We start from the raw sequence: 13090 nt of genomic DNA on the forward strand, positions 1-13090 counted from the left end.
TTGTTCACCGATAGCTCAGGGTCTGCTCAACTAGGATGTGGGGCGTATTTGAATGGGGAGTGGTGTTTCTTTAGTTGGCCCAAAAATTGGAAATATATCGATGGGCATCACGACATGACCCTATTAGAATTTATCCCCGTGGTTTTATCCGTCATCATTTGGGGCAACAAATTAGCCAACAAAAAAATTACATTTCACATAGACAATCAGGCATTGGTTGCAGTTTTGAACAAACTAACCTCTAAATCTGAGCTTGTCATGGTATTAGTTAGAGCATTTGTCTTAAAATGCATGCGACACAACATTTTATTTCGTGCTGAATATATTTCAACTAAATCTAATAATATTGCTGATGCCATTTCTCGTAAACAGTGGACCAGGTTTCGCCAGGCCGCACCAAACGCAAGGAGGGACCCCGAACCCATCCCCCAGTCATTTCACAACCTTATTTCAAGTTTGAACTTGATCGGCTGCTAGAAGCTGCAATATCCGATAACACACACAGGGTTCAAAAAGTCGGTTTACTGTCGTATCAAAAATTTTGTCATCAGTTCGCACTTGTATATTGGCCTCCAACACTTTGTTCGGTGGTTCAGTACTTATTGCATCTATCAAAATCTGGCCTTGCTCATTCAACGGTGCGTTCGTATTTGTCTGCAATTTCTTACCACTGCAAGTTACAAGGAATAGGGGACCCAACTTCTCAATTTTTAGTTACAAAGCTTTTGCAGGGCATGAAACGGTTAAATCACAATTCTGATACAAGACTGCCTATAAGGCAAAAAAAAAAAATATGTGTGTTTCCGGTAACATGTCCCCCAAAATTAGGGTAGGTAGGTAGGCAATTACTTTTTTTTTTTACTTGACTTTTTATTTTTACTTCATATTATATTTAACTGTTTTTTAAGGTAAACTGTATGTGGAAACTCAGGCCTCTCACACCCATTTTTGGTACTGGGACCAGGGCCAATGGATTGGGGAAAATGCGATGTTTTGATAATAATTGGGAATTTTTTTTTCTTACTTTATACGTACAGTCCCATGAACAGAAAACTAGGGTACCAGTATACTAATAGGATTTTTTAAAAATTAATAATTTTTTTAAAATTATTTTTAAAACTGGGAACATGTGCGTATAACAATAAGAAGGAAAAAAGTTTATTCATAGAGTGTGATACAAATTTCTTAATGAGATGTAAAATTTCCCAAAAGGTTTTTGTGTAATTACTATATATGTCAAATGGCAAAGAAACAGTTTATCAGAATTTTAAAAAAGTTATCTTATTTGTATTAGTGTAAAATTTAATTTATTTTTGTATTTATACCTTTTACAAATAAATGTTTTTTGATTTTGTAAGCTGAATGACAATATTTATAAAATCAGTCTCTGTACTTCTGTGTATTTGGGGTATTAGTCCAACCCTTTGACCCACTTACTACCGTTTTGTAGAGGATCAGTTTAGACAAACAATTTTATAATAATTTTAACATTTATTGCAGAATTATAAACTATTAACAGCTTATCAACGAACTGTTGTATCAGGATTAAAAGTAATAAACATCGTTTTTCAATTAAACTGTCTCTGAGGAAATTCTGGCCAAGTTACCGATCACAAGAAACAGTTTACAATGCGGTAGTGTTGCACGTCTTCATAGTGTTTTTATGACTGCTGAATATACATGATATATATTTCGAATAAATATGGTTTTCTTTTAGTTACGTTATTTTTTTTAGTCAATCTACAATTGGGAAAAACACACTCAATTTTGGGAAAAAAGATGCCTTTTTCACGTTGGGAATTGGGCCGAATATCGGCCCCAATTTAAGAGAATCGAGATGTCTGACACTCTTATAAGCTCTTCTCCTCCCCCAAGAGACACATGAAGAAACATGATAGTGAGCCCCAACATGTGTGCCCTGTGTGTTGTAGAACATTTTATAATAAATAGGAAATGACTCGTCATCTCAATAGAACTCATTTAATGCCTCGAACGTCGATCCTTTGGCTTTGCTTGCTTCAAAATTATGAATTTCTCATTATAAATTCCCCACAGTCAAGTGCCCAGAAAAGCTATTTATTGCATTAATTTCGGGTGAATGTAGACATTTTTTAATTTAAACCCCATGACAACATGTGATGGATTGGGGTTGCGATACCCGCCATGTTGTCGAGTATCTGCACATGTGAATTTTAAATCTTTCAAACGCTTGAAAAGACGTTTTTTATTCATTCGTTACAAGCGTCTTTTTAACTGTGCGTGTTTTGAAGACAAATTACGGTACATAATCCGGATTTGCAATAAAAAGTGCTAGGGTCGGCACGTAAAATTAGGGTCGGTCGGGTTACCGGAAACACATATATATTTTTTTTTGGCCTAACTAAAGACTTGCTTGAAAAAATAATTTTGGTTTTACCCACTACATGCACTAATTCTTATGAAACAAGTCTTTTCTCGGCAGCATTTTCACTGGCATTTCATGGTTTATTTCGTGTCGGTGAATTGACTGTTCACTGTAAAATTCCGAACAATATTGTACTTGGTATGGAAAATCTAACTCTAGACCCTGATAAACAGCTATTGTTAATCAATCTCAAACATTCCAAGACTGACCAGGTAGGAAAAGGTACCATTTTGCAAATTGGTAAATCTGAGGGAGTTGGGTGTCCATTCAAGCTTGTTGAGAAATATTTAAGTGTTCGCCCATTGACTGCAGGGCCTCTTTTTTGTCACTTTGATAAGACCCCGCTCACAAGGTACCAGTTTACGGCAGTACTCTCAAAAGCAATAGTTCGTCTTAAGTTACCGGAGAACACAAGATACAAATCTCATTCTTTTCGGATTGGAGCTAGCACTGAATTGGCATTGCAAGGTTTTTCTGCGGAAACAATTCAGAAATGTGGAAGATGGAAATCTTCGTGTTACAAGTCATACATTCGCATACCAAAATTCTAACTCATAGGCTTTGCTTATCTATTGTAGATAAACAAAAAGTGTGGTTAGTGGGGTCCTCAATACTGAAGCATGCTCAATTAGAAGCATTTTTAAGACCTGGAGGTCTTCACCTGAACCTGAAAAGGCTAAATATTTCATTATGGTGGCAGGGGTACAGTGGCCTGAAATTGTCTCAAGTAGAGCAGAAGCTTAAAACCCTTGCAAAGGTGGGTCCTGCACCTAATGTCATTTTAATACACTGTGGGGGAAATGACTTAGGGGAGACTTCTATTAGAAAACTCAGGCTAGTTTGCATGAAGCTTTTTCAATTTATTCAAACCAACTTCCCACATTCTAAGGTCATTTGGTCTTGCATCCTTCCACGCATACAATGGCGTTATTCTCAAAACTCTCGTGCTATGGAATCACAACGTAAACGCCTTAATTCTTGTGCATCCAGGTTAGCCTTGCGGTATGACGGCGCAATTATCCGCCATCCTGATATAAAGCGTGACTCCTTGTTCTTCTGTGATGGAGTACACTTGTCAAAATTGGCTAATGCTGTTTTTCTAAATACTCTTCAGGGGGGTCTTGAGGCTATCTTAACAAAAGGGCATGCTTGTTATCCGGCTTAGCAAGCTTACCCTAGGGCACGGTTGTAAGTTAAATCCGCTCATACCCCCACCCATATGGTGGCGGAGTTCCCAATCTCTAAAGCTCCATAGCTGCTTTCGAGTTTGGGAACTTATGGCGTGAATGAGCGGCGCTGGTCATTTCAGACTAGTGCATGTATTATTATGTGGACATCGACCCCTGCACCTCCCAAGGGTCAATCGTAAATTCTTGACTTCTGCACCTCCCAGAGTCAAGGTATTAAACCTGTGAACTTTGAACTTTGAGTGAACTTTGAATGAACTTTGAACTTTGTTTGAATTTGTTGAATTATGTTAACTACATGTATGATGTTACTTGATGTGTTGAATTTTGAAATTTGGGGCATGCCCTTTGTCATGTATGGCGGCCCATTACCCTTAAACAGCCGTGCCCAATCATCGCCAGATTTGAAATTTATAAATGTTTTACTATTCGTGTTTTGCTGCGCACTTTTCTGTGATAATATTTACATCCAATTCTTTATGTATTGGATCGTGTTATCGAAGAAAGGGCCGACACCATTATCTCCCCTTTGTCACGCACTTTATTACTAGAGTTATCTCCCCATTGAATATATAAATTAAAGCCCAAGCCCAATAATCTTTCTTTCACTTCCTGTTGCTGAGAAGATAGGTTGGTTAAGTTAATATTATATTTTTATCTTTGATAAGCACGTGCTGCAAATAACCCACCCATCCCTCCCCTTTGAAAAGGTATCTGCTGGTTGTTCTCTGTTTTATTTTTCAGAAACCCTATAAGGACCTGTCATCCGGTACGGCTGTTGTATGCTACACGTGTGCACTTAACACCTGATTGGCGTGAATGAGCGGCGCTGGTCATTTCAGACTAGTTCATGTATTATTATGTGGACATCGACCCCTGCACCTCCCAAGGGTCAATCGTAAATTCTTGACTTCTGCACCTCCCAGAGTCAAGGTATTAAACCTGTGAACTTTGAACTTTGAGTGAACTTTGAATGAACTTTGAACTTTGTTTGAATTTGTTGAATTATGTTAACTACATGTATGATGTTACTTGATGTGTTGAATTTTGAAATTTGGGGCATGCCCTTTGTCATGTATGGCGGCCCATTACCCTTAAACAGCCGTGCCCAATCATCGCCAGATTTGAAATAAAATTAAAGAAATTTATAAATGTTTTACTATTCGTGTTTTGCTGCGCACTTTTCTGAGATAATAGCATGGATTAATCGGAAAACCTTAGCGAGTACGGTGCCCGTATTAAATTCAATGTAATCGACCGAGACATGCTGAATGCACTCAAAAAAGGCGAAGGCGAAAGTGCGAAGATGCGAAGGCCAGAGTGCAAAGTTGGGAAGGAGTGTTAGAAGTATCGCTCCTTCGCCTTCGCACCTTCGCACTTTATGCATCACATCTTCGCGCTTCGTCGTCGCATCTACGCACTTTTGCTCTTTCGCCTTCGCACTATCGCCTTTGCAACCTTGCATCTTCGCCCTAAGGTCGAAGTGGCCCTATCGGAACACCATAGATATATGTAAATGTCATTGTTAAGATGACAACCATACCCCGATGCAATACGTCAATATCTTGTTATAACGGAAGGATTTTTATTTTCTAAGATATACCCTTCTTTCACTTTAAGTTTATTTGAATATGAATTATAATTTCTGTTACTTTCTGTAAACTTCAGCAGTAAAAATTACAATAGTGTAAAGACTATTTCACAAATAATAAAAAAATATACTGAAAAACTTTAATCTACAAGGGGGTCATTATTCTACAGGGGTCACTTTTCTTCATGTGGAATGTGCTCATTTTTATGAAAATGACACTTATTCTTCAGGCAAAGGGGTCATTTTTCTGCGTAGAATAATGACCGGGGGGGTCATTTTTCTGCGTAGAATAATGACCGGGGGGTCATTTTTCTACGTAGAAAAATGACCCCCGGTCATTATTCTACGGGGGTCATTATTCTTCATTACACCGGCATGAATCACCAAAGAAAGCATTCTATTGTTTAAATATTTTCGCTCCGACTGTCTGTTAATAATGCAAATCCGCACTTAAAAACAGCACAAATCAGTATTAATTTTGCGATATGATTACAAGTCGGTAAATTCGCGGATAATATGACATTCGAAACATTCTACTTTCATCAGAGAAGATTTGATTTTTATATTTTATGCTTAATTTGAGATAATTTCATTTGACACAAAAATTAGTTTGTTTTTACTTTATTTATTGACAAAATCGCCAATTTTTCAATGGTAGTGAAATGTAGGAGTATTTAAAGTTTACTGAATTCATTTTCCATTAAAAAGTGATTTCTTTGGTTGGTTCATTTCGGTATAAAACAAGCCAAAGAAAAAGGAAAAGAAATAACCAATGTCTGCTTCTTTCATAGCCCTATGAATACCAAAAATATAAATTTGAAAGCGTACAATTTATTTATAGTCCAAAAAACGTCTACCCTCGAAACTCTGAACGTCATGAAAAATGAAACCAAACAACGGACAATTACCTACATGTACTTGCTAGTACTGCATAACTAATGTAGTTTGAAACCGGCCCCACCGTCACAAACTTTTAAACGTCAATACCCAGCATCAAGTCAGAGTATAGACACCAAATTCATGCGTTTTTCTTGAAGGATTTGAGTTGGGGACTGGGTTGAGTGACTTGAAAACATTGGTAATGACAGGCAGCTAGAAGCTGTATGAAATTCAACACAATTGGATTTAATATTGTAGTTACCCAGTAGATATGGATACAATGGCGTAATTCTTCACACCCACATGTGAAGAGGAAGTCATTATTACTTAAAGAGTAAGGAACTTTTTCGATTATTTTGTAACCATAATTCAGAGCCCCTACCAATACCTCACTGCTGGAGAACGTACAATGTTTTCTACAGTCCAGCGATTTGTTAGGCCTTGTGTTGTACGTGTTGATCTTCCTGTCGCTATTTCACTGTAAAATAGGTATGGCTAATGTTTTACATTGTCTAGATAAATTTTTGTAAATTATGTAACTTGATCTGCATTTTCCCAAGCTAACAATATTTTATTTAGTAAATTTTATTAGATAAGATTAAATACACGACAATAAGAATAGAATGTAGATGTGTATAAAATCTAGCATAAGAAATTGATCTAGTGATCAAAACTGAACTGGATGGTGCTAAAACATATTTTTTTAAACTAAACAAATACCTCCTTTCAAGGGAAACAACTCAATAACATTTTGGTGATGGATTTCATTTATTCATAAAAATATGTATGTATATAATTATATATATAATAAATGAAAAGCGAGACAATGTTCTTCTGGGAAATAATTAAGGAAAAAAAATTGGTTAAATAAATCACAGTGCTATACTTAGAAAATGCATACAGTAAGAAAACAATTTCTTCACTTTCAAGAAAAACCACCTACTATACAGAAATCTGGCAAAATTATAAGTTACATGTACACAGATCTATCTTAAATACAGCTTTCACTTAAGAAAAAAAGAATTCTCTAGCTACAAAGGTAAATTATTTATCACAGGTTTTTTTCTCTCTCTCAACCACAGGTTTTGGTCCCCACCTTTGAGTAAGACAACATTTAGGAATGTAACTCATTTGGTGTACTTCATTTTTCACCATAATTCTATGGTCAGGTAAATAAACATAATACTGCACAAATACTATGCTGCCACTCAGAATATTCATAATGGCATACTCATATTTTCCATTCGTAAAAAAAATTTGTTGCTATCTAAATTTAGCATCATGATTTTTATAAAGAAGGGGTACAAGATATAAATATAATGGTCAAAAGCTTCAATAAATGGACGGCAAAATATGAAAAGTGTCGAACACTTGTCAATACTAAATAAAAAAATATAAATATTAAACAAAATATCCTTAAAAAATATCTATAACTTACAACAACAAAGAGACTTGAATTTCTATCAGTAATTGGCAGACAACTGGCAGCTAACTCGGTGCTGAATCATCTGTATTTCAATAAATACATTATGCTTCCTCTAAATACATGTACACACACACATTCACATTAAAACTTCTCTACAACGGTGTCTGCTATCCCTGTGTACAGAAACAGTACCGACAACATCCAAGTTCTGCGACTAGTTCTAATGGACGGTAACACAAACACTAGATGTACAGCTGGGTCAGACTATCGCGGCTTGGGGGACTGGCTGATGGTGGATCGGGCCTTGCCCAGCTGCCCCGAGAGTTCTCGCACTTTGTCTGCCCAGTATTCACTGCTCTGTTGTAACTGGATCGAAAGCTGAAAAAGTGGATTTAACAAAATTTAAAAATTGTAAAATTAAAATTACATGTAAATATTTTTTGAATGCTAGCAAAAAGTTCAATAAAGTTGAAAATACTTCTATGGTTTTGAGCAAACTTGCTCTTTCATTTGTCCTAATGAGAAAAACTCTACTACAGTAATAGTAACTGAGTAATATAGAGTATGCTTTTCTTTTATTATGACACAGAAATATGAATGCCTGTTATAAATGTATATGTTGTCTACGAGGACAGATCATACTGGACAGAATCTCCAACAGTCAGCAAGAGATTGCTTTAGGTATACTATTAAAGTTCTGTACTACAAGTCAATTACAAGACAACTACCAGTTCTAGTTCTGTTTAACAAGTTCCTTCATGAAATTTACATAGTTATAGTAAACAGACTCTAAACATGCAGTATTGACATTGTACTACACTTGAGTTTGCTGTTAACATTAAGACACAACATTGTTAAATTGCCTCCTCTCTGATTAGTGTAAGCCTTTGTTGTTTGGTGAAGAACTTTAATTTTTAATTGCTTCTAAACAAACAAACCCTGTCAGTCTCACACACGACAATATACCTACACTACACTAATGGCTGTCTGGGTACCTCTGCAGAACAAACAGTGCTTTATCAGAAATAGTCATGGATTAGCTTTCAAAAACTGGTAATGTCTACACCTTTTTCAAAATACCTGTACAGATATTTTCCTAGTAGTTTAATAATCAGCATGTACAGAATACATGCAGTGGTAGTTCACCTTTCTTGTTACTGGTATCTCATTTTGGCTTTAGGTAATGTAAATGGTAATTTTAACATATTATTTACCTCCCCTACTCTTTGAATCCAGTAATTTTTGTCTAAAGCGTGTGGATCTGATATCCCAGCATCCTCTAGTCCTTTGCCGAAAGCTCTTTGCTGCAATTCAAAATAGATGGTCTTTTAAAGGATCAGTCAACATCAATCTCATTTTGAAATGAAAAATAAAAGTGCTATCATTAACAGTTCATTCACAAATTCTGCACTTATAAATATTACAAATATTACAATAGAATATATGTAAGAGTTTGTGTTTAGGCAATAGGGTGCTTTCCTAATCTATAGAGATATGAAATGTGCAAACAATAGGTCTTGCCAATATGATATTCATATATACATGTACAGTGTATCATTAAATTAAAAGCCAACAAAAGAAAAAATCTGGCTAAACTATTTATGCATGCAATAATATTCCATAGATAAACATTGTATATGGTACTCTTTAAACATGTAGCAAATATGTAAACTACATACATGTACATGTACTTGCAGTTTAGAATCAAAGTATATGCATTGAAATAACAAGTCTTTAAACCCATGTACTGTAAGCCAACTCTCAATAGTTATTGTATGAAATTTACCAAAGATAACTGATTTGAAATTTGCCAGATATTGCCTGAAAAATAGTGGTTTGCAGTACATGTATGCATCAATCTTGCATGGCTTTAATTATTAGCAAAGTCTTGATTTCATTGTAAATATCAGTACCTGGGTTTTAAAATGGAGTCAACTAACAGAATGCAAAACAGCATCAGTTTCTAGGGAAAATGGACCAGATTAATAAATAAGGTGGTTGTTTAAACAAATTAAAAACTTCGAATAAATCAATGTTACCAGGTATTGTTGTTCAGGTATAAACTTGAATATAAAATAATGGTGTGAAAATAACAGTTTAAATTTCAGGTCCATTTTCCCTGCAGCTCTAACTACTCTACCAAAAGCCAGTACTGTATACATAGGTAGGATATATGCTCCAGACTGTCATATATGATACCTTGTCTATAACTCCTCCCCTCATTATTTTGTCTTTTTTATCATCCTGAAAACATTCACGCAAAAAAAATCTAATGCTAGCCTAAAAATTCACTAGTGATCAAAACACACATCCAGTTGCCACAAGCTCTACCCATAATGCAAAGCAGAATGTTCAGATAATGATTGAAAAGATAAAATGGAGTAAAATTCAAGAGACTTTTTAAATAAAGCTAAGAAATTCATGAAATTATGTTTTAGATTTACAGTAAAGCTTGTAGCAGAAACATTTATTCATTGTATGAAAATGTTAATGATTTCAAACCTACATTAATTTTCAATCCTTTCTTTATGAAAAACTAAACCTAACCAGTTCCTTGAACAAATTGTTACGTGGTAAAACAAACAAGAAGCAGTTGACAAAATGACATAGCAATGCAGACTCAACCAGATCTTACGGGACTAATGGTGCGAGACTTGCGCTTTGGGGATCGCTTACTAACTGGGCTCTGTCAGTAATAGAATCATGATTTATCACAAAACTCTTTTCAACTTTCCTTACACTCACAAAGTAAACAAAATCCTGATAAGTGTGTCAAAGAAATCTACTAGATTGTCTTGCATGAACACGAAAATTTGTTTTAATAATGTGCACTCATGTGATCATTTTTAAAATGAAGCTCTGAGGATGATATTTTCATTCATTCAGTATGACAGGTGGTAATGAAGATGTGGGAGGGCTACAGTGGCGACTTACAGGTTTATCAAAGTCCTTGAGCGGGGAGCTGTTCTCTATCAGCAGGTGGCGCTTGGCCTCCAGCTGTGACTTGAGGCTGCTGATGGTCTGTTCCTTGCTCTCTACCTGTAACTCCATCGTCTGTCTGGAGGATATTTCCCGGTCAAGGTCGTTTCTAAGACGGTGGTTCTCCTTTTGTAAATTACTTAACTGGAAAATGGTCAAAGAAGCATGTACAAAAACTAAGGAGAATTTAATTTGTTCTTACAGAGATAGTTAATATGTGGTTGTTAACAGATAACTCGAACCAAACCTACTGAAGATATTCATATTACAGTAATATAAAACACAGATACGAGGCTTACATTAATTAAATGAGATCAATGTTACAGGTGCCTTAGGTGTTAAAATCCCCCCAAAATAGAAGTTATCCAAAAGATTATTATAGCATGTGATGTACAAGGCAGGAGAGAATTTTCAATGTTTACATTCTCCAAAATAAAAGTAATCCAGAAGTTTGGTACCTGTTGATTGAGTTGCTGGATGTTGTCTATATTGAGTTTCAGCCTAGAGTGGAGGTCCTCTATCGTGGCTATCTTGCTCTGTACCTCCTGATCTTGATCGTGTCTGTGAAAATTTTCCAGAAGAAACAAATAAGAATTTCTTGCTCACCCAAACATGTATGTCATAAAAGACTGATATCAAATTAATGCAGTCATGGGAAGAATTTTGGTATTGCATGAAATTAATATTAAAGTCTATTGGAGTCAAAGAGTGAATTGGAGACACAGCTTTGATTTAAAAGTGGTAATGAGTTGAGGACTTACTCATGATCCTCCAGGCGAGATCTGAGCTGATTGAGGATCACCTGCTGGTGTGCAGAATGGTTCTGCAGTGCCTGAAATTCAAAATTCATTCACAATTATCTGAGGTGCCTTACTCTGCTTTCTTCTAAAAATTCAAAAAAATTTCTGTACATTCCTAATTATAGAACGCCAGGAATAAATATCCATGCAAAATCGCTAGAAGCACATCTTGCAAATTTTAAAATCTCACTTTTATTTTTCAGACATATGTTCACAACATGAATTTGATGGAAAACGGTTGAATCGCAGAATTTTAAAGTACTCGCGTAAAATCAGGCTATCTACAGTATATCTTGCATGTGAATACTATCATTGATTGCATTTAAATTCACCTTGAACCTGTCCGACTCGTCTCTTCTCTCTTCCAATTCAATCTTGATTTTGTTGCTCTGTTTCTGAAGTTGGGCAACTTGATCTAACAGTTGTCTGTAATTATTTTATAACAATTTTATATTAGGTACACAAAAGATATAATAAATTCATCAAATTAAACTACAGCTTAACAATCTTATACGGCTCTGCACTCATAATATATAAGGAGGTTTTTAACACCCCCCCCCCATTGCTACTTTATAGCTATCTTAGATTTAAAACTTACTCTTTCTCTGATGTTAGAGTCATGATGGCCTTGCTTTGCTCTCTGAAATAAAAATGAAGAAATGAAAAAGTGCTTTAAAATGAAAACCAAAATCAACATTTTCTTGATTGAATTCATGCTTTAAAAACATTTGATCAAATGAGCAAGACACATGCACCAAACATAGGGATGGTTATGGAAAATGGGAAATGCTGTTTTTATGCTCTGTTCATATTATTACGTTGGAAAGTTTTCAGCAATGAAAAATTATTTTTACCTAATCTTGTTGCCAAGTTTCTCATTTGCAAGCCTGTGAATGAAAAAGCATTGTTAACACATGCAGTAAAGATCCCAACATTTCATCAAAATGCAAATGGTTAAGATTAAAATCATCATGCCATGCAGTGCAAAAAATAGCATAAACATTAAAAATATATAAAAATTAATCAAATAATGGTATTCTTCAAATGATAAAGTATTTTTTTCTTTAAAAACAATCCAAAATTTTAACACCTTGATGGCAGGACTTACTTTTGTTCTTGAACCCAGGTGTTCACGTTCTGAACCACTAGTTCACTCTCTCTGTGCAGACGGTCACCGTTTGACCTTGACTCCTCAAGGGCGTTCCTGAGGGACTGAATCTCCTCCCCGGAGCAGTGGTAGTTGTACTGGATGAAGTCATGGTCAGACTTTATCTTGTCCAGCTACAAAACAAATCAAAAACTTGTTACTAGAGCTGCTGTGCAATGAATAAAGAATCATTCATAGTTTTGCAATCTGCATCCGGTCATAATTTGCAACACTTTGGATATCTATTTTGACTGACCTCATTCAGTTTGGCTTTGTATTTTTCTTGCAGGTTGCTGAGTTCTATTTTGAGGACCACTATTTCTTCCTCCCTTGCAGAGAGCTCCTGTAAGCTCTGCCGGCCCTTGTCCTGTGTGTTCATCAGCTCTTGCTGCATGTCTTGGAATTTCATCTCAAAAGCTCGCATCTGATGTACATGTAAAGAACAGTTTTAATCAATGCAGTTTAATGAGTGGTTACAACTGTATCAGTCCACTAAATATGCAATTATTCTTCCTACAATGCATTTGATAAAAACAAGAAAACCCTACCTCATCATCTGCAGCTTTGTTGATTTCTTGTAGTTTCTTACAGTCTCCACCCATCATTCTCATTTTATCTTCCATTGCTTGGATCTATTGAAAAAAAAACCACAATCAAAAAGTTAAATTGAATTAATA

The 13090-nt window shown here is 35.5% G+C and overlaps 2 protein-coding genes across 24 annotated transcripts in view; one reads left to right on the forward strand and one right to left on the reverse strand.

Annotated features, from left to right (window-relative positions):
* The first annotated feature begins 2393 nt into the window (after nucleotides 1-2393).
* LOC128186733 (uncharacterized) lies at nucleotides 2394-3987 on the forward strand. Its single transcript, XM_052856602.1, has one exon. The coding sequence runs from the start codon at nucleotides 2898-2900 to the stop codon at nucleotides 3567-3569; it is 672 nt and encodes a 223-aa protein (XP_052712562.1). The 5' UTR covers nucleotides 2394-2897; the 3' UTR covers nucleotides 3570-3987.
* A 2818-nt stretch (nucleotides 3988-6805) lies between these two features.
* The window catches only part of LOC128190891 (golgin subfamily B member 1-like), a 49684-nt gene continuing 43399 nt past the window's right edge, over nucleotides 6806-13090 (reverse strand). For 15 of the 23 annotated variants that reach the window (XM_052863115.1, XM_052863125.1, XM_052863118.1 and 12 more), the window contains 12 exons: nucleotides 12962-13045; nucleotides 12670-12837; nucleotides 12375-12547; nucleotides 12121-12153; nucleotides 11865-11906; nucleotides 11599-11692; nucleotides 11228-11298; nucleotides 10925-11027; nucleotides 10422-10610; nucleotides 10123-10173; nucleotides 8702-8791; nucleotides 6806-7865 (listed from right to left, as the gene is read on the reverse strand). In XM_052863115.1, the coding sequence (XP_052719075.1) occupies nucleotides 7752-7865; nucleotides 8702-8791; nucleotides 10123-10173; nucleotides 10422-10610; nucleotides 10925-11027; nucleotides 11228-11298; nucleotides 11599-11692; nucleotides 11865-11906; nucleotides 12121-12153; nucleotides 12375-12547; nucleotides 12670-12837; nucleotides 12962-13045 (1212 nt within the window). In that variant the 3' untranslated portion in view covers nucleotides 6806-7751. Of the gene's footprint in view, nucleotides 7866-8453; nucleotides 8485-8701; nucleotides 8792-9686; nucleotides 9732-10122; nucleotides 10174-10421; nucleotides 10611-10924; nucleotides 11028-11227; nucleotides 11299-11598; nucleotides 11693-11864; nucleotides 11907-12120; nucleotides 12154-12374; nucleotides 12548-12669; nucleotides 12838-12961; nucleotides 13046-13090 lie in introns of all 23 variants that reach the window. The other 8 variants (XM_052863121.1, XM_052863116.1, XM_052863117.1 and 5 more) reach the window with 8 other exon arrangements.

Source organism: Crassostrea angulata, chromosome 6 (assembly GCF_025612915.1).
Source record: "Crassostrea angulata isolate pt1a10 chromosome 6, ASM2561291v2, whole genome shotgun sequence".
NCBI classification, from domain to species: domain Eukaryota; kingdom Metazoa; phylum Mollusca; class Bivalvia; order Ostreida; family Ostreidae; genus Magallana; species Magallana angulata.

Coding starts and splice junctions, on each gene's coding strand:
- LOC128186733 (XM_052856602.1), top strand. CDS start 2,898: ATGTGGAAGATGGAAATCTTCGTGTTACAAGTCATACATTCGCATACC.